The 27,560-nt window shown below is 36.0% G+C and overlaps 2 protein-coding genes across 3 annotated transcripts; both read right to left on the bottom strand.

The window, feature by feature from the left end:
* Positions 1–261: 261 nt before the first annotated feature.
* LOC133865753 (sterol 3-beta-glucosyltransferase UGT80B1) lies at positions 262–22,135 on the bottom strand. 2 transcript variants are annotated; one of them, XM_062302217.1, is made up of 14 exons: positions 20,963–22,135; positions 18,191–18,339; positions 17,404–17,646; positions 16,365–16,476; positions 15,648–15,818; positions 14,591–14,654; positions 13,969–14,026; positions 13,090–13,267; positions 11,181–11,311; positions 9,940–10,042; positions 8,675–8,751; positions 8,066–8,113; positions 7,640–7,789; positions 262–727 (listed from the first exon to the last, which is right to left on the bottom strand). In XM_062302217.1, the coding sequence occupies exons 1-14, from the start codon at positions 21,210–21,212 to the stop codon at positions 527–529; spliced, it is 1,935 nt and encodes a 644-aa protein (XP_062158201.1). In that variant the 5' UTR covers positions 21,213–22,135; the 3' UTR covers positions 262–526. The 2 variants fall into 2 exon arrangements, with proteins under 2 accessions (XP_062158201.1, XP_062158203.1); XM_062302219.1 differs by having other exon boundaries at positions 18,191–18,260; positions 20,963–21,098.
* A 1,434-nt stretch (positions 22,136–23,569) lies between these two features.
* LOC133866069 (UPF0496 protein At1g20180-like) lies at positions 23,570–25,123 on the bottom strand. Its single transcript, XM_062302631.1, has 2 exons — positions 25,087–25,123; positions 23,570–24,609 (listed from the first exon to the last, which is right to left on the bottom strand). The coding sequence occupies exons 1-2, from the start codon at positions 25,121–25,123 to the stop codon at positions 23,570–23,572; spliced, it is 1,077 nt and encodes a 358-aa protein (XP_062158615.1).
* Positions 25,124–27,560: the final 2,437 nt, after the last annotated feature.

Below are 27,560 nucleotides of genomic sequence, written 5' to 3'. Positions count from 1 at the left end.
GTCTACCCGAATTGAGCTGTGCATTTAAGCGGTTCACAAGAACCGGTTCCCATAGACTATATATTTAATAATACTTCTATGCAGATGTCAGACCAGCATCCCACATAAATAAAGGCAACATTTAGAATTTGAAGTTAAACCATCTCCCCCACAACCAAAGAAGAAAAATAAGTACGGACGATGAATTTTTTTTATTTTGTTTTATAAGTAAATATTAAATATCTGAATATCCTATAAAGCAAATGATAAAAGGTGAGGACAGCCCACAAAATGGTCTTATATGACCAAAGTTAACTCATATATATATCTATTCTACATCAAGAAAGAAGCCAAACACTGCTAGGCAAGCTGGGAGAAAAATCTATGCTATCCTGTAATATCACTCATATCTAAATTTTCGTTAACTCAAACCCTAAGGGAAGCCCTTGAATGAAATGAATGAAATTGAAGGAAAAATGATATAAATGACTTGAAAAATAAAAAATGGGACACAACTATACAAACACTACAAAATACAGCAAGAACTCTACCAACCACAGGGCAGGCAGCACAACTTTCCAATTTGTAGAAAAAACCATTGCAGAGGGTTTAGTTGTTCATCTTCCTCAAATGATGCAGTAGGAATGGGTAACTCTGAAGGTAAATGCCGGTGAAATGCATCAACTGCAGCCGCAACACCATCTTCATTCTCTATCAACTTCGCCAGTTCCATTGCTCGAGATTTAACCTGGAAATGTTAAAATCTAATTAAGAACCAAAACATGTCTCAGACTAGCACTCTAACTCGCCATGGAAGTATATGTGCGGGACAAGAATAAAGGAACAAACTGAGGATAGTCATACAATAAGCAAACAGGGGATGAGCGAGTCCTCAATAACTAGACTCTCTCTCCCGATTATTATCGCTGTGTTTCATGTCTCTCCTTACTAACAAAAATAATTAATGAAGCCTCTCTTTTAAACTCAAGAGATCAAGATACCATCCCATCTGGCTCTATATTTGTCCTGATATCTCTATTCACTTCTGGTAAAAGGATGAAGAGAAAATCTGGACTCAAGTTCCTTGCAACGGTTGACAGTCACCAAAAGGCAGAAATGCAATATATCTTAGCAGTGACACATTTTTGCCAACCAAATTTATCATGCAAACCAGTTATTTTGTCTTTCACTATTTTTTCTTGTTCTTTTTGCAAACCATAAAACTGAAACAGACATATTTAGGGGAAAGAGGTTATGAAAGAAAGAAAAAAAATTTGGAATCTCATCCAGCTCTACAAAGATAAACCTGTGGCTGGTTTGCTGCCAAAGTTAAGTAGGATATAGCCACATAACAATGCATATTCTTCAACTTTAAAATTTCTGTCAGTGGTGGAATTAACATATGCGCAAAATGTTAGTTTAGCTAACATCTCTCTTTGGAGAATTTGAGTGCTAAAGATGAAAAATCAAAGCTTTCGCATTAAATTCATATATGATAATTGATTACTCAACTCAAAAAAATCCAACTAAGCCTTAATCCAAATTAAATTGGGGTCCACTTCATGGATCCTTTCTCAACATATCAGCATGGGCCACATGTAAAATTTTCAGTCATTCTGTACTCTGTCTTATTTAAGATCGTACTCCTAGTTAGCATGATCCTTCTTCACTTCTTCAACCCATTTTGTTTTTGTCCTCACTCTACCTTTAAGTACACTCCGGAGGAATTCTTTGCAGATGCTAGGCAGCGGTGGCTACCTTGAACTGTTTCCGACCATTGCACTCTTTTTCTTGACTGCAGGGATTTAATAAAGGGAAAGACTTCTTTTAAATTGAACACCATGAGGTTGAAAGAGGGTTTTGTGAAGAGAGTGATGAAGAGGTGGAAGAGTTATGAGTTTAGAGGTTGTCCTAGTTATGGCTAGTGAAGAAGTTTAAGGCATTGAATAAGGATCTGATAATATGGAATGAGCTGGTTTTTGGTGCGTTAGGCATTAACAAGAGTAGCTCTCTTGTTGAGATTCATAATCTAGCTATGAATGAAGGGGGACTGGATTTATCCCATTAAAAATGGCTTATAAGAGAAAATTTGGAAGTTGAGTCAGACAGGTTTGCCTAGTTGGAGATCTTGTGGCAGCCAAAATCTAGCGCAGTGCTGCTTAACGAAGGGGATGATAACACAAGTTTTTAAGACTAGTGAATTCCCACATAAATGCAAATTTTATCGTGGAGTTAGAGATTGATGACTCTACATGATGCAGGAGGAATAACAAAAGAACATAAAATAAAAATAAATCTACGTTAATTCAGAGTCTCACCAAATTAACGAAGACGATAGAATAAATCAGCGTTTCACTGGCCTTGGCAGAGTTTCACCACCAAGAAAGAAGAGAGGAGTCACACCTCATAGGAACAAAACTGTTTTCTTAATTCATCATAAATCCGCATCACTACGTTTTCTGAGGAGACAGAACTGAAGGATGGGATTGTCCGGTTCTATGGCAAACTTTACAAAGAAACTGTTGATTGGAGACTAAGGATAGACAGTTTGCATTTCACGTCAATTGGTGAGGAGGATAGGGGGTGGTTGGACAGATCATTTGATAAATAAATATTATGTAAATCATGAATTTTAAAGGCGTTTCCTTGAGAAAGTAAAAGAGCAGGATGATACTATGTAGAAAGTCTGGCTATGTACACCATTGCACAATAAATGACTAATTTCAGATGACAAACGCTCCTGTAATACTTTATAATTATAGATGTGATCCTTCAGGGAATGATGCAACCATAGACATCATAGATAATAGACTTTGAATTTCAATGATTTGTATTGATATGTAGTAACGTATATATATAGAGAGTAAATACATGATCTTCGGATTAGTTAGGTAAACCTATCTAACATTTGAATTACAAACATAATCTTATCTAGAGTTTGAACAGAATTCAAACTCAATAGTTTAAACATACAGAATCCTATCCTATCTAGTTAGGCGTGATTAGAGTTCTGCACAAGAGAGGAATCTTCACACGAATCTGTACGAGATGCTTCAGATTTATCTAGCCATGCTGAGGTGGAGATGATACGGTTTACAGTCCCCCCGCAAGCTAATGGGGACGGAACAAACCATAAGCTTGTCACGTAAAAATGAAAACCGAGCAGAACTTAGACCCTTAGTGAAAATATCCGCAAGCTAATCATGAGTGCTAATATATTTGATAGAGATATCACCATTTAACACCATCTCACGAATAAAATGGTAGTCGACTTCAATATGTTTAGTCCTAACATGATAAACGGGGTTAGAAGCAAGAGCAAGAGCCCCAATGTTATCACACCATAGGCGAGGAGTTGAAAACAAAGGAATACCAAGATCCTTAAATAACATGCGCAACCAAAATAGATCAGTAGTTGCAAGGGCCATGGCACGATATTCAGCCTTTGTACTTGAACGTGCAACCACGGATTGTTTCTTAGTAGTCCAAGAGATTAGAGAGGATCCCAAAACAATACCAATACCCGTTGTAGAACGACGATCATCCGGATTACCTGCCCAGTCAGAGTCACAAAAGGCCTGAAGATGCAATGAACCTTTGGTGTACCATAAGCCATGGTCAATAGTCCCTTTAAGATAGCAAAGAACCCGTTTAGCTGCTGTCCAGTGAAGAGTAGGAGTATGCATGTACTGACATAACTGATTTACAGAAAAAGCTATATCCGGACGTGTTAAGGTACAATATTGCAAAGCACCCACTGTTTGGCGATAGAGAATAGTATCTTATGGAGATAAAGGAACACCACCTTTAGTTGACATCTTGGAACCAGCAAGGCAGGGAGAAGAGAATGGCTTAGCACCCATCATTTTGGATCTGGACAGCAGGTCAGAAATATACTTGGCTTGCCGAAGATGTAAACCTTGAGAGGACCGAAGCGCTTGGGTGCCTAAGAAATAACTTAAGTTGCAGAGATCCTTGAGTTTAAAAACCTGCTGAAGCTTAGCAATAACAGAAGCAATATGGGAGCTAGAAGTTCCGGTGAACAAGATGTCATCTACATATATTAAGATGTAAAGATGGATGCTGCCCTGATGAAACACAAATAAAGAGCTATCAACAATGGAGGAAACAAACCCAAGCTCCAGTAATGTCTGAGAGAAGCGGGTAAACCAAGCACGGGGTGCTTGTTTAAGTCCATACAAGGACTAGTGCAATCTGCAAACGTAAGAGGGAAACTGAGCATCAATGAACCTTCTAGGTTGTTCAATGTAAACTTCTTTCAGCAAGAATCCATGGAGAAAAGCATTAGACACGTCCAATTGGCGAATACTCCAATTAAACCGGACTGCAAGAGTCAAAATAACCCGGATTGTAGAAGTTTTAACCATTGGACTCAAAGTTTCTGTGAAGGCCACTCCACTCTCTTGATCAAAACCCTTAGCAACCAACCTTGCCTTATACCGATCAATAGAACCATCTTGTTTCTGCTTGATCTTGTACACCCATTCATTCCGGATGATATTATGCTGAGAAGGACAAGGACATAAGGACCACGTTTCATTAGCTAGCAGAGCATCAAATTCATCTCCCATGGCAGCACACCATTCAGAGGACTTTTCGGCTTGGGAGTAGCATGTAGGTTCAAGAGGAAGAGATATGCTGGAGAGTGCACATAACGGATGTTTAGTGGAGAAGAATGAGGTGTAATTAGGAAAGGAACGAGACCTTAAAGTACCGGTCTTGGACCGTGTGACCATAGGATGAGAAGAAAGAGCTGGGGAAGCCACAGACAAAGGAGGAATAATAGGATCAATGGATCCGAGAGGTGGGGAAACATCAAGGTGAGGAGAGGATGAAGGAGAGCTCGGTAGAGGTGGGTGAGGATCCTGCAATGCAGAAGAAACAACATTGGAAATAGGGAGAGCTGACTTAGAATCCGGCTGTGCAGAAGAAACAGCACTGGGAATAGAAGAAAGCTGCACTGAAGAAGATGAGGTGAAGCTAGGAATAGCAGGAAAAGGAACAGAGTCAACAAGGGCAAGAGGAGATAAGTTATCCTCTTTGGCAGGAAAGTGAGTTTCATCAAACACAACATGCCTTGACACATACACCTTACGAGAAATAGGATCTAGACAACAATACCCACGTTGATTAGAGCTGTATCCTAAAAAGATACAATGTTTACTCCTAAACATTAATTTGTGAGTGGAGTAAGGACGTAACAGAGGAAAATAGGAACACCCAAAGGAACAAAACAGGGAATAATCCGGACCTTTGTTATAAAGTTTAAAAAACGGTGAAATGTCTCCAAGAACGGAAGAAGGAAGGCGGTTGATGATAAAGACAGATGTGACAAAAGCATCAACCCAAAAAAGTGAAGAAAGATGTGACTAAGCAGGCAAAGAGAGATCCATTTCCATGATACGACGATGCTTACGCTCGGCCACACCATTTTGTTGTGGTGTATGAGGACAAAGATACGGTGGAGTATGCCATGAGTGACCAAAAAATTCTTAAATTGATTAGACATGTATTCACCACCACCATCACATTGAAATTGTTTGATGGAAGAGGAGAATTGATTTTCCACAAGAGACTTAAATTGGACAAAAACCCGAAACACATCTGATTTATTATGGATGGGATACAATCAGGTAAACCTGAAAAAATCATTGATGAATAAAACGTAATACAAACAACCACCTAAAGACTTTGTAGAACACGACCAAACATCCGAATGGATGAGATCTAAAGGACATAAAGAGACACAGGAAGAAGGTTGAAAGGGGAGCTGCTTGCTTTTGCCAAGTTGACAAGGTTCGCAGACACCATTCAAATGCTTAACCCCACTGACCGGAAGTGAAAATTGCTGAACCAAATGAGAAATTACGGGCTGAGAGGCATGACCTAGACGAGAATGCCACACAGCTGTAAAAGTCTTGACACCTAAGAAAGCAGTCAAGGCATGCTGCTTATTGATCGAGAAGGACTGCAAATAAAGAGGGTAGAGACCGCCTTCACTCTGGCCGTCCAGTAGAGTGATTCCCATGCGGTTGTCCTTAACAAAGTAATGGGAAACATTGAGGAGAAAAAAACAGTCATTATCACGACAAAATTGATTGATGGAAAGAAGATTAGCATAAGCTCGAGGACAATATGAAACTTTAGAAAGATGAAAGGAAGACTTAGGAGTATGAAAACTCATAGAACCAGTGTTTTGAATGCTCACAGCTACATCAGCAGAACCCGAGTAAGGCTGTTGTAAGGACAGATTCTCAAGGTTGGCAGTAATGTGCTGATTCGCAGCACTGTCAGCATACCAGGAACCATTCTCAGCACCGTGATTGGACATAGCAACCATTGCAGACAGTTGAACAGGAGGATGACAGCCTTGGAAGGCATGATCCATCCTATGAAAGCAATCCAACACTTGGTGACTCAACTTCCCACTTATTTGACATGAGGGTCTGGCAGGGAGAGAGGATGAAGTAGGCTAATACTTCGGTGAAGAAGATGTATTCTTCGGACCATTCCAACACTTGCCAGAAGTTTTAGCCTTGCGGTTGTAGTTGTTGGCAGGAAGCTTGGAGGAGAACATAGCAAACTGGTGACTGTCGGCAGTATTGGAAGCAGATTGGCTATCCAAAAGAAGCTCATAAGAGAGCAATTCATCTTGAAATTCACTAAAAGTGAGAGATTTGTAGCGTGAAGCCACAGACAGTGATGTAACCACAGGGTTGAAGGACGGATGCAGGCCACCAACCACGTAACCAACAGAGCATCCTCAGCAACCGGCTGACCCACAGCTGCAAGTTGTGCAGAAAACTGCTTTGCAGCTTCAATATATTCAGAGCATCCTTTAGATCCTTGATGAAGACTCTGAAGCTGGCGCTGAAGATGAGAGATCCGGGTCTTGGAATGAGAAGCAAACCAGCTGGAGAGGGAATCCCAGATTTGTTGAGCGCTGGTAACACCAAAAGTGGTTGACATCACTTTCTCAGTGAGAGTGGCATTAAGCCAAGAAAGAACGAATTGATCTTCCTTAGTACAAAGTAGAAAAGTTGGACGAAGGGTAGCAGTAGCTTTCCCTTGGTCATCCAGAACGTACTTGGGAGGGCATGGTTCAGAACCATCTACGAAACCCATCAAGTCGTTGGTCTTCAAAATAGGAGTGACTTGGTTGGACCACATGATGTAGTTGGGTCCTTCCAATTTGAAGGTCATAAGCTGGCCAATATTAGGCGGAACAATTGGACAGCAGAATTGGACGCCATTGAGATAGTGAAAGAAGAAAAAAGAAGCGGAAATGTAGAAAAGATCGAAAAATTATGCGTGAGCAGTTTAACGCTCTGATACCATAATAGACTTTGAATTTCAATGATTTGTATTGATATGTAGTAACGTATATATAGAGCGAGTAAATACATGATCTTCGGATCAGTTAGGTAAACCTATCTAACATTTGAATTACAAACATAATCTTACCTAGAGTTTGAACAGAATTCAAACTTTCTAATTTAAACATACAGAATCCTATCCTATCTAGTTAGGTGTGATTAGAGTTCTGCACAAGAGAGGAATCTTCACACGAATCTGTACGAGATGCTTCAGATTTATCTAGACATGCTGAGGTGGAGATGATATGGTTTACAAGAGATACCTCTGGATGGAGCATGAAATTTATAGCATTTGAAAGGCTCTCGACACTGAGCTGAGATATTGGAATTGGTGCAGGTCCCAGCTCTTTTTGATATATTCTATCGCCCCAGAAGAACTGATCTCCAAAGAATGGAACTATGGTTGTCGGACACTGCAATTCATAAGTTAGGTATTAGATACACCCAGAAAAAATAAGAAATGAATTTGATTCTAATTGAAGTTAGATCATGCATCTCAGGAATAGGCAAGCAATCATATATATAACTCACTTCTATCTCCCATTACATCATATAATTTGACTCATTCACATAGTGTCTTTCAAAATTTTAATGACAATAATATCTCAAAGGTATTGAAACATTCATATAATTCCAATGTCAGACACCATCAGAAACCTTAGAGAAACACTACTTCAAAAGTACATTACCCCGGCTTTTAGCCCTGTAGCCGTGGTTCCAGCACCACCATGATGAACCTGCATATTCATGGCAATTCAGCTTCCAGTTACTTTCTCTTTTACAGACATACACTTCATAATAACAGAAGATTACATCAGAAACTCCATCATTATACTATATCCATACAGTTAGGTGATGCAATTACACATTTTTAAATGATTGACAAATTACCATTTATCCCCAAAGCTTTAATGAATAGGAATGAGTGAATTTAATAATATGATTAATATTCTAACATTCCCTTACATGTGTGGGCTTAAATTCTCTCTTAATAAATGAGGCTCAACACATAATTTTTTACTTTAAAGCGGGAGGTAGAGTGGAAATAAGTTTCAATGTTAGTGTCATTTATTTTGATACTATGATAAATTACTACTTATTCCAAAATTTAAACTAACAATGATCGTCACGTAGAAATTGTCCAGTTGCTCTGAAGGTAGTAATTATGACATATTTTTCTAATGGTGCTATATACTGGCAAGTGTGTAAAATTCATTAAATTCTAAATAATCACAGTCCATTACTTACATTTACCTACATCAAAAAGTTAGCTTAAGTAAACATAAAGTGAAACTCACCACGGCAGAACACTGGGGAAATAACCAATCGTGAGGGCATTCCTCTATGAGGAAAATACTGTCAGGAACCTCTGTAACTGCAACAGACATATATGAGAGTAATTATGCATGTTTATCACTTAAAAAGTGCACAACCAAAACTGTCTAAAATACAATAATTTACAAACAAATTCCCAAAATTTGTCACTCAGTAACAAGCATGTATAATATGCATAGACATACAAAGTAACATTGATTAGTCTTTCTTTCGATACACATAAATTAAGTTTTTTAATTTTCTAAGGAGAAAAAATGTGAAGCATAGGTTTTTTAAACAAAAATATAAAGAACTATGGGGTAGTGTAAAGAAAACTATCTTAAAAATAATTCAAAATTTGGATACTATAGTCTTTTCATAAAAAATAGTATAATTTGTCATTAGGAAAATGATTTTTCTACATCACGTTACCCTACATCAATTCTACACCAAGACACATAGAGTGTGGGACCACACCCAATGTGTCTTAGTGTAGAATTGATGTAGGGTAATGTGATGTAGAAATAACAAATCCATTTATCATTAAGAAGCAAAAATATAACAAAGAAAAAACTGAAGCTCTTTCTATGGCATGGATACAATATTTGAGACTCAAAAGCTTCAGAAGACCTTAATGCTATGAAGATCAGGGGCAGTAATATGCTGAATTATCATGTCATCAATACATCTTCTACAGAAATTCACTGTTTAGAGCATCCTAAAAATATGGGGTGGTTCAAGACATCAACGGGTAGATTCCATCCTTTCCATGTTTACTTTGCTAGCAGACATCTTGTCTACATCAATAATGGACAAGACTAAAAATTGACTACAGGCCAAGTGGTGGGTAAGTATGGAGTTCGCATTTTCTACTAAGAATGCGCTGTAACTTTTTTCTTTGCTCTTCCACTATGGACTGATAAAATTAGAAAAACTGATTCTTCATTTCTTTCAAATTAAAAATCAATTTAGTTTTGGAATATTATCCACTTCCATTCTTTATATGGTAAGTGTTCTATTTATGAGATTGCTCTAGAGTAGATATAATTTAGAATCTGCTTCCATAGAAAAGGTTACTTTGTTATCTGTCCTCCCACATAGTGGAGACAATAAAAACTCCTTCACTCTAGGTCTTAGGATAATTTCAATCTATAATCAAGACTTTGTTCTTCTAACCAAATAGTGAGAATTTGGATGTCGTTTACAGGTGAGAAAAAGAATATAATTCAACCATAATGGAATTACTTACGATTCCCAAGACCTCCCCAGCCTCGGTCTATTATTCCTCTTTGCCTTGTATCTTTTAATGCCTCCAATACAATATCTGTCGTTTTCTTGGGATCTTCGAGAGGCTTAATTAACAGACAAAAGCATTATCGATTATAGTCTCTCAAAAAATTCACGAAAAAAAAAAAAAAAAAAATCTCATCTACACAGCCAATAATATAAACTAATGCATGCCATTAAAAGTTTAGAATAAGATTCTTATACAACATTTATAGGCCTGCAAAAAAAAAAAAAAACTAGAAAAAAAAAAAAATTGGAACCCATCTGCCACAAAATATAAAAGTCACCCAGACCGATCCAAAGTTACTGGAATTCAAACAGCTGCAGGACTCTTATATGAGCACAAACTACAAGAAGAATCACAATCTACTATTCCAGTTAAGGTATGGAATATGATGCAAGGCAACTTGAAATATCACTCCATGGGTACAAACAACTACAAGAAACAATGATAATAGTCTTGAGGATAAACAGTCTTTATACAAGTTACAATCAGTAATTCATTTCATATTAAATTTTCCCATAGAGTAATACGTGTATTAATGAAATTACTTTTCAGGTATCAGGACTTCCGCTAATACATCTCACATCAAGGATCTTGAGTTATAAGGTTAATATAACAAGGGGAAGTATCTCTCAACAATTTCGAGTGGAATTATCTTGAGTTACTAACACTACACTCAGGTAAAAGAACATACAAGTTTAGGCCTTGCTAAGTTATCTAACCAGCTCACATCTGATTTTTACATACAAGTACTTATAGCAACCTTAGTTGAAAGTGACCTTGATCCTACATGTTTATTGCACTGGTCCTCTATAATGTCAGTTGTTTTAGCCAGTGTAACCAAGAAAGTATAAATGAAATGTACGGAATCTAGCCCCAGGGAATATAAGTCAAGCCCTGTCCAGGTCTCATTCATACATAAATTGAAAGGTCTGGACCAATTCAGAATGTAACTGATGCATTTGAGGTCCAAAAGTAAAGTCACATCATTTAGAATTAATAAAAACATTAAAAAGATATACTACAGATTATCTAGACAATATATAAATTGCTGATTTGGCCAAGGCATAGCAGGTGACAGGGAACTGTTTCATTAAATGATCATATCCAGGGAAAGAACACACTCCTACAAATGACAAGGAAAAATGACACATGGAAATATAAAGCAATTCACCGACAGTTTAGAGAGTTCACCATACCATGCTCCCAAATCCAATATATATCGGTTCAGATCCTTTTTGAATCCATTGAACAAACTCATCTTGAGGTTGATACTTCGACCCAAGGTTCAAGAAACAATAACCAACAACATCAACTAAAGGGCCCCAATCTGCAAAGCAGTTAGTGAAGTCACCCTCTATTAAGTTTGCCATAATATAAAGCATAAACATTCATGTCAGGCATTCCAAATATATATTACTAACACCATAAGTACTAAGAAGTTTAGCTTTAAAAAAAAAAAAAACTCATAAATGACGATATATGAGTACGTGCAACTGAGTATGTTCATACACTGTCATGAAGTAGGAGGTACTTACCCAAAAAAAAACTTTGAAGTAAAATTTAGGGTAAAATGTATCATGGATAATATGTGTTTACTATTTTTAGGTTCTTATCCATCATATATATAATATAAAAAATGAAAAATAAAACTATTGTTAGATCTCTTGATTTATTTCCTTAGAGACGCCTAGCGGGAGTATTGCCAGTGAGACCCATCTCAAAATGAAGAAATTATAAGATCACCAAGTGACTACGGTCCATGTGTATAGCTAAAGTTTCTGTCATTCACCTAACATGTCAACTAGGTCTCTAACAACGATACCAACATTAATATCAAATATGAAGTTCACTGCTTGGATAGTGGCCCACTGTGTTATTATTTCGGTGTTGCAAGTAAATACAAATTTTCAGAGGCATCGAACTTAACCTAGTTGATTTGATATGTTCATCTATAGAAAATTTTGAAGGACACTGCAAGTTATGGAACCCCCAATTTTTTATTATTCCTTTTTTTTAAAAAAAAAAAAATGCTTTGGAAGGAGTGGAGAAGACTGATAAAAGCTTCAATTCAATAAAAGTTTGAAGAGAAAAATGGCTAGCAACTATGTTTGGTACATACAAGTTGTCATCTTGTTTTGAAGAAGTGCAGGGTAATGGGGAAGAAATTTATTTAATTACCGAGCTATGACCTAGCTCGACTAAACAAAAAGAACTGATATTTGGGTAGGGTGGAGATAAGACCTCTTTTACATTTAGTTACTCCACCAACTACACAATACCCATATTAGGGAACCAATATTAATATTAGTAACTACAATTATGGGTGAAAGAACTGATGTATGATACATAAATAGGATTTTGGGAGTGTGACCGGTGCATCTCATAAAGCAACTTGTGCAAAAATATGGAAGTCCAATTTCCATTATGGTAAAATGGTCCATATTAAATAAGAAAAAACCACATATTTGAACAACCAAATAGAATAAGAGAACATAACGACCTTGTTTGGCAAGAGAGAGAAAATTCTCCCTTCCCCTCTTCACTTTTTTCAAAAACAATCAACTTCAAAACATTCTAACTTTATATCACACTAATAATTTTTTATTACTATTTAAATAAAAAAAATTCACTACAATACAAAATTTTTTTGCTTTTTCATACAATTCTTTTTGCTTTATATCACATCTATCACTTCTTACTACCACCCCCAATTCCCACTCCCTTACCAAACAAGGCCAACATATTTGGAAAGGATAAGTTTTTTCAACCGATATATAACTCTCAGAGCTAGAAAGGAATCAAAGACATAGTAAAACCATAATACTGGAGAGGAAATAAGTTTTTTCAACCCACTATACCTCTAAGGGCTAAAAAGAAACCAAGGACATGGTAAAACCATAATACTACAAGATAACTAGATGATAGTTACAATACGATTCAGTAACCATGAGGTGGTTGACTAAAGATCCATCCTTGCATGGTATGCAAAATGACACTTAACAACCATTTAACATACTTCAATGGAATGAAATGACCAAACCAAAAGAGTATCATCTAATATGCAATGATTATCATACATTCTTGTACAAACAAGAAGACCCCTACCTTTTGGCTTTGGCACTAGATGGGGACTCCACATATAGCCTGTTGGCAAATGAGATATTGACCCATGGTACGTACTGAAGTATGCAATAGGAGCAAGCTTCAACTTCCGTTTCCTGAAGTCGTTAATATATCCCCTTATGCCCCACCAAATCAGTAAATCCACAACAATATATGAAAGCTGGATACAGCAAGGACAAATGGAAATAGGTTGTTGGTGAAATCAGTCCAACGGTTAATTCAATGAAATTAATGATGTGTTTAGATGAGAGATATTAAGGAGAAACGTTACTTGAAAATGTAATTTTCAAAAATTAATGTTGGTTTTCTTGTTTGAGATAACAAGAAAGTTCATCAAAAAATGTAGTGTAATTTTGAACTAGAGATTTAGGCATTTTCAAGCATCCAAATTTCAAATTCAATTTACAGTGGGGAATGTATCATTACGTAAATTCTAACAAAACTACAATTCTCATACTACCACCATTACTGTTCACACTACCACCACCACCACTATTATTGTCGTCATCAGCGCCAATGCTGCAGCAGTCAATGGTACCACCACAACCACCTCCATGCTCTGCTGCCATCAGTACCATCATCACGATCGCCACCCCTGCAAATGTTGGTGGTACCACCAGCACCAGCACCGCAACCACCTTCACCCCCCACAGCTACACTACCAACACCATACTACCACCACCAACAAATCATTGTCACCCCATTCTCATCATTGTTTGACCATTAAATACTTTAATTTCCTAATTTTTAAATACACTAATCTAAATAAAGAAAAATTCATTTCGAAAATTCTAAAAAGTTTTCAAATTATTCATCCAAACACAACCTAAATGAAATTGTGGTAAGTAACTAGAAACATACCCAATAACCAGCGCTTTGAGGTACACGTGCCAATGGGTGAGGGAATTCATAAGTCGGCCTGCCTATTGAAAATAGACGTAAGAAGGTATAACTTAAGATATAGATTAAGACAAAATAAACTAGCACACAAGAATATAACATGTTTTGAAGTTCAAAATCACTCTTTTGATTTTCATTCATTTCAGTCTCAAAACAGCAATCCAAGCTATGTAACAAAGAACCCTGCTTCTATCTTTTCCTTATGCCAAACATGGCAACCCCACTCCCTCATACAATGTTGGACTCCTATTGTTAAAGATTGTTGTGTCTAATGCTTTCATCATATCATTATCATTGACACAAAATGCCTGGATGTTTTCCAAGTGAATCCATGGATGCATTATACACCAGGAACAAAACTTGTGTTAAAAAGCGAAAGTGGGCTCTTTTTTTATTTATTCAAGTAAAAAATAAATTATCAAAGTCATGTCACACAAATTTGAAGAAGAAAAATAAATGAAAAGGGATCCCATCCTTTAAGGCAGGTAGAACGTATTACAATTGGATGAATAAGTTGAAAATGTGAGATGTTCAAAACACTCTATATTTTGACACAAGTAAATTAGAAAAAGTATAAACTCACGTCCAAGGCATTGTGAAGAAAATGTGAAGGGGTACACCAAGAGCTTCAGCAATATGTGCATGTCCTGCAAACCAAAACTCATGTTAAAATCTGATGTTCAATATTATGGAAATGTATGATTGAAAGAGTGTCCTTTACTGCAAGAAAAGATAGAAAGTTGAAGGGTAAATCCATAGTGCTGTTATGAATTGCTGATAGACAGCAGGTCATCTATAATTCACCTATAATAGTCAGTATCACTTACAGTTTACTACTAAAAGAATCTGTTAATTGTCAACAATTGGCGATGAAAGTCATTAAACTTCAATACGTTCAGGTAAGATGTTGGGAGAACTTCACTTATAACTTCATCATTTTTCAATTTCAACCCTCCGTTAGAATTTTCCGTTCAATCCTATTAAAATTTTCAAAATAGTCCTCCTTTTTTTAGGAAAAAAAAAATATTGGTAGGATTTAGGTGTTGGTTAGAATTTAACAAAATTTGCAAAAATACCCATGCCTGAATCTTTAAAAAAATTTCTAATTTTTTTTTTTCGAAAAAAAAAACGGGTATTTTGGGAATTTTGATATGCTTTAGCGGAAAATTCTAACAGAAGGTTGAAATTAAAAAAAAAATTTAAAAGATGAATACCCTAAATTGACATTTTTTAAAAGTTAAAATATCTTTTTTCAAAAGTAATAAAAGATCAGGGGTTATAAGTGGGATTTTCCTAAGATGTTTTATTACCTAGCTTTTGGTTCCATAAACAACTGAAAATGAAAGCCATCATAGTTAGAAGATTTTATAGTTACAAGATCTGTTATCCCACTGCCTTCATTCTTCTTCTTTTTCAGCTTTATATCATAAACATTAAGAATTGCTAACATCTCACATGGCTATCCAGAACCAATTGCAGAGGTTCTAATAGAAGACACAAAACCAGCGAATATCATTAAGACACAATAATTCTGCCTCCATAAAATAATACGGTCAACTTTTACAAAAACCAACAGACACAAGGTGTAAGGGCAAGATGGTTAAATCAAGAGACAAAATATTCACTTTGTATGAACTCACCATAAGCCGGAGGGTTTCCAATAATTGCCTGAGCTTTAAAAGGGACACTAGTTTCCAAATCTGGTTCTGTGCATGCTGGAAGGAGAGATTCAATAATGGCCTTCAGTTGCTTCCTTTGTATGGATATTTCTCCTGGTCCAGATGGTATGAAACCTTTATTTCTGGCCATATCTAAAGTTAAAAATCACTCACATTTAGTAAGAAATACAAATTTTGTATCATAGAAGAAAAAAAAAATGAATGCACTTGACAGTACCAAACACATTTGGACAAGTTAAAAACGGGGCAAGTATTGAGGGTTAATGGGAGTTCCAAGAGAAGATACTATCTTTGAACAAGCCTCTAGAGAAGTAGACAATGGCCTTTGGGCTAAATTGCACTTCCATCCCCCATACATACGCAGTGGTAGTCATGGTCAGGGTTCAAAACCCCTTGGGTTGATGAATGAATTTAGCAAGCCAAAAAAAAAAGCGGTCTCAAAAGAAATAATAAATTTGGCCCTTTCATAATATTAAGAAGAAAGAAATGAAATACGTTTGCCAACAAGATGTTAATGCTTCTTTATAGACTCCTAAAGGCCATAGAAAACTAGGAAGAAAACAGGGTAAAACAAAAGGAAAGGGTGTACAAAGCAATCGATTAACAAATTTACCACCAAAAACAAAATTGCAATATAACATTTATATAACAGAAATTTCCATATTAGGGATCTCTTACATCCTGCCAAAACCCGAGGATCACCACCTAAAGGATAGAAGTCCACCCCAGCCGACCTTACAAATGTGCTGAAGTTAGCGTGAGTAGCCAACCTTACATGATGACCAAACTCCTGCAAGTAGACACAATCTTTTCAATAACATATCAATTGATTAAAAATAATGCAGAGAAGAAATTACCATCTGGTATTCCTGTAAATTAGGGAGGGAAGCATGATACTGTCACATCATAGATTTATTGTGCCTAGCCCAGTGTAATAATATCAGACCAGTTTCAATTTGACAAGGTTATAGTTGTTAGCTTTCCACCATCACGCTAGCCCTAAATTTGAAAAATGTGAAATGCAGCAGAATACAGAAGTTGCAGTTGAGAGATTAAATTTTTGCATGCACTCATGTACAGCAACAGTATAACTCTGTGTGTTACCATGAGAAATACAAATGAAAAACCAACACAAGTTCACAATGAATAAGATAGAGACTACTTAGGGTGCGTTTGGGATTGCGATTTCGTAGACAATAAGTGCGATTTTAAACCAAATCGCAGAACATAGATCGTTTGGGAACTGCGTTTTTAAAAATTGCGATTTGAAAACGCAGAAAATCTGCTTTTTCAAATCGCAGATAAGATGATGCTTTTTTGAAAACGCAGAATTTTAAAGGTAAATTCGCGATTTTAAAGGCCAAACTGCGATTTTGCCAAACGCTTAACTGCGTTTTTAAAAATCACTTTTTTCAAATCGCACATTTTAAAATCGTTATTTTAAATCGCACTTTTTGAAATCGCAAACCCAAACGAACCCTTACACAAAAGGCAAATTTTCCATGGCATGTTAGTGGATTGTCACTGTAACCTTTAACTGCTTTGATCATTAATTTAAATTTTAGAAGAACCTAACTCACTAATGAAAACCATGTCATGATACTAAAGCTATAAATACCTAGGGGTATGTGCATAAGACACGGGAATTAGTGACTTGAGAACAGAGTTATCTTGACAAGACAATGCAACAAGGTAAATTAGCAATGATAGTGAATACCTGAAGTCTCTTTGCTATAGATAGGAAAGGCTGTACATCTCCTCTTGTTCCAACCACAAGAATGGCAATTTTCAACCTGGGAATTGATTTATTCGATTCAGAAGTGAGATCAACAACATTTATGGGTGCCCTTTCAGCAGTGTGAAGCTCCAACAACTCTGAAGCAACAGGTGCACCTTTAGTGATATCAACTTCTACTGTCCCATCATTTTGTATCTTGACTAGGTTCACAATTAGCTTTTTCTAAAAGAACAACACAAGAAGTAATCGTGATCAGTAAACAGAAAAATCATACATGGACCACAAAAACAAGAACTCTGGACGAGGAAAAATAAGAACAAAGAACCTGAATTGTTATGATTTTCTCATCAAAACACTCAACAGATAATGGGTCATCAAAATGCCAGGATGACTGGTAGAAAGAGTAACAGAGCAAGTAAAACATTAATGATTTAAAATTTTGTTGATGAAAGAGGTGGGGTGGATACCTAGCAGCCTCAACCATTGTAGCCATTATATCACTAGATAATAATAATGATGAAAGTTATGATGCCATTGTTCTTTTTTAACTCTTAAGCATAGAAGTAAATACAATATAGAATGCCATAAAACAGAGACTATGTTGTTCCCTATAGATAGAACAGAGACAGCACTTAAGATCCACCTAATCAGCATGGAACAGCGAGGACAAAATCATGTTGGTTATGCATGCTTTGGATGCATAATCAATGCCAATCTCACATAGGAACTAGTATGGAAACTTGCAATGCATGATTCCGTTCTCTACCTTTTCACGCTCTGACAGTCTATCCAACTTTATATCATGCCTTGGAGCCTCCTTCTTCTCCGTCATGGATCTAGAGAATGAAACCTCATTGTCATCAATTAGCAGATTTCTGTTAATGCTGATAGGTGCAGTGATACAATAATCCAGGCCTTCAAGAATAGATGCTTTGACGTCAGTCAACATATGGAATAAGTTTTACAACAAACAAAATTAAAACCTTCACCCATTTGGTCCTAGCATAATGGTATGGACTAAAGACATTTGTGGTGGTTGGCATGGTGTCCTAGGTTCAATTCTCACAATTGACCCAAAAACTTGAATAAATAAATGAAGTTGAAACATTCCTAAACCCATGCTGATCAAAATTCAAGATGAAATATTTATTTTAACTGATGAAATATCTATTTTCAGCTGATATTTTGCTCAGATTTTTGAACTTAGGAATTTCAGAACATATGAACACTATAAAAATAGCTTTATTTTTATTGGTAAGTTACACGCACATAGCCAATAAGTCTTGAGCCCATGAATCCACTCCCACCGCTCCGACAAGGGGAGGGAAGAGATGCCACTTGAGCAAGAGCTCATCAAATGGCTGGGGAAAACAGCGACATTATATATTAGGAATTAAGGCTTTCTTTGGTAGAGTATACTATCACATTTTCAGAATATAATTAGTACTTTTACTATCTGTTCTGACGTAGCGGTAGTATTTGATAAAAGAAAAGAAGTTCGACGACTTCAACTAATATGGAATCTAATCTCTAAAGAAGGCAATTCAAACTAAAATTGAAAATTCCTAGTCTATCATGGGAATTAATAAAATTGCCATTTGACAAGAAGTTGGGATGAAAAATCGGTTGCAGTCTTGAAATTCGGTGAAAATTCTTTCATTTTATACTTCCACTGCTTGCACCCAAAAAGGGAGGTTGCTGTCCTACATCATGTGCATTCATAAACCACGTAAAAACATTTTTCATCTTAGATATGAAATGAGCACAGCAAGGCTGTAGATAAACGTATGTACTAAAATTGGTAAAAAGCTGTTCACTTTGACCATAGTATCTCAACCACAAGCAACAACAAAAAATAAAAAAAATAAACAAAGAATATAAATTGCAAATGTTCAAAGAACAATGAAGCTGGAAATGCCTAATCACATAATTTGTAATGATAAGAAAAAGTACTATGATGTAAAAAAAAAAAAATATATATATATATATATATATATATATATAATTTCGTTAACACATTAACAGTAACGAAGTGTGATGCATTGTGTGGTTCGATTTCAAAGTGATGGTTGCTTTGGTAGGACAGAGGGTCACCTTAGTAATTAGCTTGATTTTAAAGCTTAAACCAAAATAGTGGAATGCAATATATGATAAGAAACCTCCAAATTATTAGTTAAAATACTTATTTTTCTTGTCTCATAATACAGCTGTTTTTACCAGAGGCAAACATTTCACAGTGACTAAAACTCCTTGCCCCCTCTATACATATATAATTATTGCTAGCCTATGATTGTTCTCTAGTACCTTGATAGCAATATGCTAATCAATGTTGGGTTCATGGATAACTATAATAATCGCCCCATGTCTTTATTCTTTATTCAGTGAATTCACATCTCCATTTTCGATGATTCCTTTTGAAAAAAATCCCAAAATTGGATAAAACTGCAATATATCTAAGAAAGAAGAGTTGATGAATTAAGGTCTGAGAGAGTTCTCTCAACTCCTGGTGTAACTACAGAGACATAATGTATATGAGGCAGTAACCATAACTGCTTTGTTGCTGTTGTGCCAGAGCGATATGAGCAAGTTCACTGTGTTACCAGATGGAGTAATGCTAGTAGAACTTGGAGTTATAAAAGGAAGCTTCTCTGTATTCTGAAATAAACTGCCAACCTGATTTCCTTGGGACTTTCCTAGTACCACACAAATATTTTGCTTCTAGTTAACGTGGATGGCTTTACTTGTTTTTCTCTATTCTTCCTGTTTTATTAGCGCACAAAACCTAGGTATATTAGAATGCCTTTGGATGTAAGGAACCAATAATTTGGCTGATTGTTTCCAGGAACTTTATTTATGCCACAGGTTGGCCACAATTCTAACAAAAAAAAAATCTGAAAAGAAGCGGAGGGGCTCAGTGCTTAAGTTATTAGTGTGAAGTTCAACAATTTAGACGCTATTAAATGAAAAGAATTTAGTATAGACAGAGTAAAATCAAATCTACAGATAAAGCAATCAAAACTAGGCGTGCAGCACAAACCAGTCCTTCCTTTTATTACATGTCATTCTACTCTACTACTTCAATCTGAATATCTATCTGACAGGCACAACTCCCGAGAGTGGCTTATTTAAATGGATGCTTAGTACAAAACTGCAGAGCCAAGATAGACATTCCAAGTAGAACTATATGGTCCAATAATTGAACCTTGGGCCTACCACAACCAAACAAAGCTTAGGCAAGATAGAGAACTCTTATGTTCATTGCATCAAAAAAAAAAAAAAAAGACTCTAACGATTTGGTGATACAAAATATCTCGGCAAATAGCTCACAGTGAAGAAGATAGTATACCGTGTTAACTAGAAGGCATTCAGGAGCTTAGATATCAGTTAACACTAGACCCTTTTCAACTATCTTCATTACCAAGCTTAATTCTTAGTTCCCAAATGCAAAAATAACAACAGGAGAAACTAATATTCTTTCAAGCAATTAGGAAATTATATCAAGTAACCAAAAGAAACCACTTGAGGATGCCACACTAACCTCTTCGAGGTGAAGAACAAACATTCAGTTCTTTCGACTGAGAAATCTCTAAAGCCGACTGCCGCACTGAATTGTTCTGATCATCTGCCTCCTGAAAAGAACCTGCATTAGACCGTTCATCCGCAGACTCCTTTTCCGACACTGATTCATCAACACTACGAGTCTGCCCAGAATCCATATCAACTTCTTGGTTGCTAACACCTTCTTCTACTAAATCTTTTGACAAATGATCAACCCCATTACTTCCCATTTGGCCTAGTGCACAGCTTCAAAAACTGAAACACACTGAACCCACAACTCCCAGAACCTAATATCAATCTCCAATATCCAAATTCTTGAATCACCGATAATTAAAGCTGAAGATGTATAGTAACACATCAACAAGTAAAACTCACCAGCCCCAGAAATTCAAACCATTTAATAGAGATCCCAATATCCAAATTCTCACAATCACTACAGACTAGGGCCCAGAAATGCACAAAACATAATCCACAAGCAAACCTCACCAGACACACCACTTAAAAAATCTTGAACAACAATTCCCAGCATTCAAATAATCAATTTTTCCGCGAAAATTGGCACTGTATGTGCTGAAGAAGGTAGGAAAGACAATATAGGCAGACTTCCAAGTCCAAAAGAAACTATAATTTAAGCCCTCCGATGCTCAATGTGCTTAGCAAACACACAAAACCAACCAACCAGTCAATAAAACGCGTTGAACGTTTGGTGAGCAAAGTTGTTAAAGTTTAAAGCTTCTTTACCCTCAACCCAATACAAGAATCAAGGCGAAGTTAACGTTAAGCAGATCAAGGGGTTGAAACTGAAGGCAAAGAACACGCACCGCAATGATGGGTACTTCACAAACTCTAACTGCAGGCACAAGGTGTCACTTCAAACGAAAGAAGAGCCAAGCAATCAGCTACTTCAGCAATCCTGGGAGTTGTCCTACCAGTACATAGAATTTAACGAAAATACAAGTGAAAATATACAACGAGAAATTGTGGGGGTTTAAGATTGTTGGTGGGGTTGAACCGTTGAACAGAGGCTTTGGAGGAACTAAGAAAGTTCGCACTGTCTGGTGTTGAAGAAGCACATGATTGGAAAATCCTAAGGAAAGAATTGTAAACTGTAAAGGCTGTAACAATCGTAAATTTTCATATTTTGATTGCTTTCCGGATTGGAAAATGAGAGACAAGAAATTGGAAAGGGTAGTGGAAAAGGTTAAAATAATAATAAAAAATAAAAAAAATCCAAAGAATTTAAGGGGTAATGGAATCTTGAACAGCGGTGGCTTTGTTGGCTTACTGTTACTGGCATCCCGAGTTTCAGCGGGGTCAAACGACTCAAACCTATTTAAAAAAACATATTTTAAACTAAAATAATTGAGATTGAACATGAATATTCTATGGAAGCATATTCTCTCCTTTTTTCTTTTTCTTTTTCTTTTTTTTTTTCTCCTTTTTTTTTTTTTTTTTTTTAATAATGTGTATATGCTAAATTAAAATCGGGCGTGACACCGGAAAATTGCGATCTAGAGTAGCAATTAGAAAAAGGTACTGGTACATTCAGTTCACAAGTACAAATTAAGTGTGGATTTGAGTCAAAAACTCGAACTGACCATTCGATTTAACTTAATCAAGTCACAACATGTTAGGCGTGTAAATCTAATGCCCAAAACCACCAGTGACGCGTAGTGGTGCGTGCAACAATGTGACGGCGTGGCCAAACTAATTGATTTACAATAATTAGGGAGAGCCAATATGGTGGTGGATAAGAAATATTACCATAATATGCTGAAAATATAATGAAAAAGCCAATTATTTCTGGTATAGTCGTCAATCAATTATGGCACAAACACGGGCGGAGCTACATTGGCCCCAAGCTACCATGTTTTTTCTAAAAATAAAAAATAAATTAAAGTTAAAATTTTACCCTTAAATTATTTATTTTTTTAGTTTTGTTCCTTTAAAAAAAATTTTCTTTCAATTTTGCCCCTCCAAATCCCAAATGTTTGCTTTGTCCCTATGTACAAATATGGTAACAATAGTTTGTCAAAAGGCTTTGCAAGTTCTTGAACTCATTTTACTTATCTCTCTTATTACAAATAATTAAGTGAACTTTAAGATACACGTATTTGATATACAGAATGATCATTTCTTTAGGATAATAGGAATGTGTATTACTGGGAATACAAAAAAATAGAATGAAATGACAATTTATATTCTTTTGTTTAGTGACAACGCATGGTGTTCTCACTCAAATTGAATTAAAATTTAAAAAATATCCAAGCCCCAAAAATTATTTTCCAAAAAAATATCATTTTTTATTTTTTTTTAACCCAAAAATTGGAAGAAAAGAAAAATAATCATAATATGGGTGGCCAGCCATCCCCTAGAATAATAAGAATTTATATATATAACGTTTGGATTGGGAAAAAAAAAAAACTTTATTGTGTTATTCTAAAAATAATTGAATAGTATTCCTAAAATAGTTGAGAACTAAATAAATGAATAGTTTTTGAACAGCCTAATCTTCTGAGAAGTCATTGACGATATACACAAAAATCTATATATATTACACTGTAGAAACGCAAGAACTCATGGCTCCTTATTTCTCTACACAGCATGAAGTCATCTCCTTAATGACCAAAGCTCTAGCCCTGTTAATGGTTACAAGGCACAAGTACACATGCTCTTCAAGATCCTGAACTTGCTTCCTGAACCCAATATCGCTCTTCTTAATCTCCTTCATTACTTGCAAAGAAAACTTATCCTCCCTCCTCTCCAAACAGAATCGTAACATTGCCTTTCTGTGCTCAACCTCATCGTTAAGCCTAGCCACAAGCCGACTAATCGTATCAAAATCTCTGTTCAAGATATAAGTTCCCTTTGCCGCCACATCGATCTGCTTCCCTACTTTGCTGAGAAGCCCACTTCTCAAGAACCGAAAGCTTAAACACTTCTTCTTTAAGCGCTTCATGGGGGAGCTGAAAAGTGTTGGCGCCAAGACAAGCGCGCTGAGAGTGTGCGTTGCTAGGACAATGGCTGCGATGGCTACCAACCCACAAGCTGCCGCGACGCAAATCCCAAATGCCTTCTTCAAATATTTAATCAGCTTAAGTTTTCTTGCCACCTTTTTTCTCATTGACTTCAGGCGGTGCAATACTAACGAGTACTTGTCGCGTATCAGCTTAAATTCATGTTTGTTGAGGATAACGAACGAGTTTAGCTCTGAAATAATCAGCTTGACTTGGTCTGGAGAATAGTAATGATCATGATCATCGACAGTGTCAAGCGTGTGGTGAATGAAGTGGTAGCTGGATTGGATCTGTTTGATGCTTTTGAGGAGGTGGCTACAGAAGTTTGAAGCCTCGGCACTGATGTCAAAGTAGTTGAGCATAAGGCCTTTGAGTTCAGGTATGTTTGAGGAAAGAATTGCAGAGTCAAGAATAGCTGGAATCGTGTCTTGACTCTGTTCAAGAAGAATTTCAGACAACTCCTGATGGCTGGAGTATGATGAAGAGGATGGCTGGTTTACAAGTAATTCAACTTTGGTGAAGAATTCTGCGTACGATTTGGTTCTTAGTGCACTAAGGTACTCCTCGTTGACGCTCAAGCTTTTACGAGCATCTCTCAATTCCTTACCATCTGAAAACCAATGAAAAAATATAGATAATTAAATATTAACCTGTAGAATGATTAAAAAAAAAAAATGCTATTTTATTGTACATTTGCATGCAATCTTTCGCTTTGTGAGCTAGGGATATATATATATATATAATATGAAAAGGAATTAAACAGGAATTTTCTCTTTGCCTCGTTAAAGAAGCGTAAACTTTCAATAAGAACTTCCACTTTCTCTTAAATGGTGGAATTGCTATGATCTTTTTCTCTTAGCCCATTTATAGATATATACAAGTTATTAATATATACACTTTTGTAAAAAATCAATCAGCTTTTTTGTTCTTATATATTGTAAAATAAAACAGAAAGCATGATCATACGTACCCGTGTATATATATATATATATTTGAAGAAAAAAAAAATCTCCATCTCATTAATATATAGGAAAAGAAAAAAGAAGGAAAAATAATAAAAGCAGAAGATTATATTATAAGAACATACCTTTTTTGGTCGTAGAAGCTCTAGATTTAGCCCACATCTTGAGGAAAATCTTTTTAGAATTTCACCTTAATTGAAGAAAGAGAGATATTCTAAACTGAGTTTTTGGGGTTAGGAAAGAATTTGCTTGGTGAGTTTGTTCGAATTGATACATTTTTTTGGCTTTAAAAAGCAGGCCTCTAAAAAAGCTTTAGGATGATTGTATTTCACGTTATTATTTTTGGGAACTCTAATCTTATCAAGAGAGAAAAGAGTTACTTCTCCAATTTGTTTGCAATCTTTTAGGCTACATTTGCTGAAGAGCCTCCCTTAATTCTTTGGGACGATCGATCGACCGACCTTTATTCCATCTGCAGGTAGTTAATTATATATATCTTGTCCTTACGTACACAATCGTAAAACTTGAGGATTATCATCGACCCTAGCCTTGCTTTAGAAGTACAACAACATACCCTTGACGTAGGGCAATGACTATTATAACCTTACACAATGGCCGGGTACGTACGTATGATATTGTTATATATCTTGCTACTTTCTTCTTCTTTTTTTAAAGCATTTAGCTAATTAATTATAATTTAAGTTATGGCAGCTATATACGTACCTTAAAGAGAGTATTATGCTATTTGAACCGACAAAGTTTTTCTCTAATTTGGGTTTTAGGAATAATAATTTGTATATATATATTAATTAATTAACCGAAATCTGTTTTGAGAGTATACAATTCTCATAAAAATACTTGTAAAAATCACGTGCACACGTACATTAAAAACAAGTCATATATATAAGCTTCAAATCAAAACCCAATCTATAGCTATTAGGCCAGTAATCAATATTTTCTTTTTTGTATCTCCTTCTATCCGACATTAATTATCATGCATTCTCGTTATTGTAAGCATTACCTTAATTAATTAATTCGTTCGTGTTGCATATATGCACTCTTTTATTCGGCAAATGTCAGTTTCTTGAACACTGCCTGAGATTTATAGACCTGATAAATTAATGAATAATTCAATTCTTCAACAAATTGCTCGATCTAGTGTATATATAATCGCTCAATCACAATAATTGTCTCAAAGACCTGCGTGCCTTCTCAACCTGGTTCGATCGATATCCTCTTCTTGAGAAGCACATTGATTGTAGATTTGTACAATTACACATGTACGTGTATGAAAGTAGAGTAAGAGATATGGTTGGCAAGTTATTGTGGTTAGGAAAAGTTGAGGCTTAAGCAAGGCAGGTTGGCAGGCAAACCTGAAAAGGGCGGTTCTCCTAACAAATTTCATGTTTTTGTGCTGCCAACTGAAGGCTTTTTCCATGCACGTACACGTGGAGTGCCCATATGTGTCACATACTATAAGGCAAAGCAGCTGGTTGAAGGATAAAAGAAACCGATGCATGCAAGAAAGCCTCTTGTACGTAGTCCCATATACTCAAGATACGTACGTAGTACTCAACCCACCCCTTCGAAATTTCTTGAGAGAGAGAAAGAGGTGCGCAAATGCGTGAAGAGTTCAACTTCTATCTGTCTAGCTTATTCATTTCATTTGCCAATTGACATCCTTCTCTTATTAGCTTAGAGTTCAACTTCTATCTGATCACGCGGGATTATGTATGTCTAGCTCATTCATTTCATTTGCCAATTGACATCCTTCTCTTATTAGCTTTGTCTTTCTTCCAATATTCTCTCTCTCTCTCTCTCTAGCTCTCTAGCTCTCTCTTTCTCTCTCCTTCCAAATGAAATTAATTAATAACAAAACAAGCAGGACGTACGACCCAAACATTTTTAAGGAATGGGCTAAAGCATATATGCATGCATGAATGAAAAATGTAATAAAATAAGAGGGCTAATTAAAGTTCATACATTCTTCTTAACTTTGTGCATGCATTGAGCTTAGAAAACTAACCTCAAAAGTTGTGACTTGCGTTGAGTATTTTTTTACCGCGTCTGTGTTGCGAATTGTGTTGCAGTGATGGGTAATCTAAATTGTTTTGCCGTATGCGAGTTGTTCTATGCCATGAAATATGAAAACAAATAACAATATTCAATTAAAGTGGTCTATAAAAATAAAAATAAAAAGGTGCAGTTCATGATGAGAATCATCAATTGAAACCGAAATATGATCGATCATGGCATTAACAACCATGAACAAAGTAGTTTTATTAATGGTACTCTTACAAAACCATCAAATTCTTGATGATGTGTATCACACATGGATCAAGTGTAATAACATGGTTTTATCATGGATTTTAAACTTGGTTTTGAAGATTGCTGTGAATATGGATTGACTTAAAAGAGCGCTTTTCTTAAATAAATGGTCCAATAAATTTTCAGCTGCAAAAGGTCATTTCATCGATCTCTTTCACAAGATAATACATCAATGAGTAATTACTATACTCATATTAAAGGATTGTGGGATGAATTGAGTAACTATCATCCTATACCTACATATGTTCTCTTGTGGAGCTTTGAAAACACT

Source organism: Alnus glutinosa, chromosome 4, assembly GCF_958979055.1.
Source record: "Alnus glutinosa chromosome 4, dhAlnGlut1.1, whole genome shotgun sequence".
Taxonomy (NCBI): Eukaryota; Viridiplantae; Streptophyta; class Magnoliopsida; order Fagales; family Betulaceae; genus Alnus; species Alnus glutinosa.
This window is presented reverse-complemented; position numbering and strand designations above follow the sequence as displayed.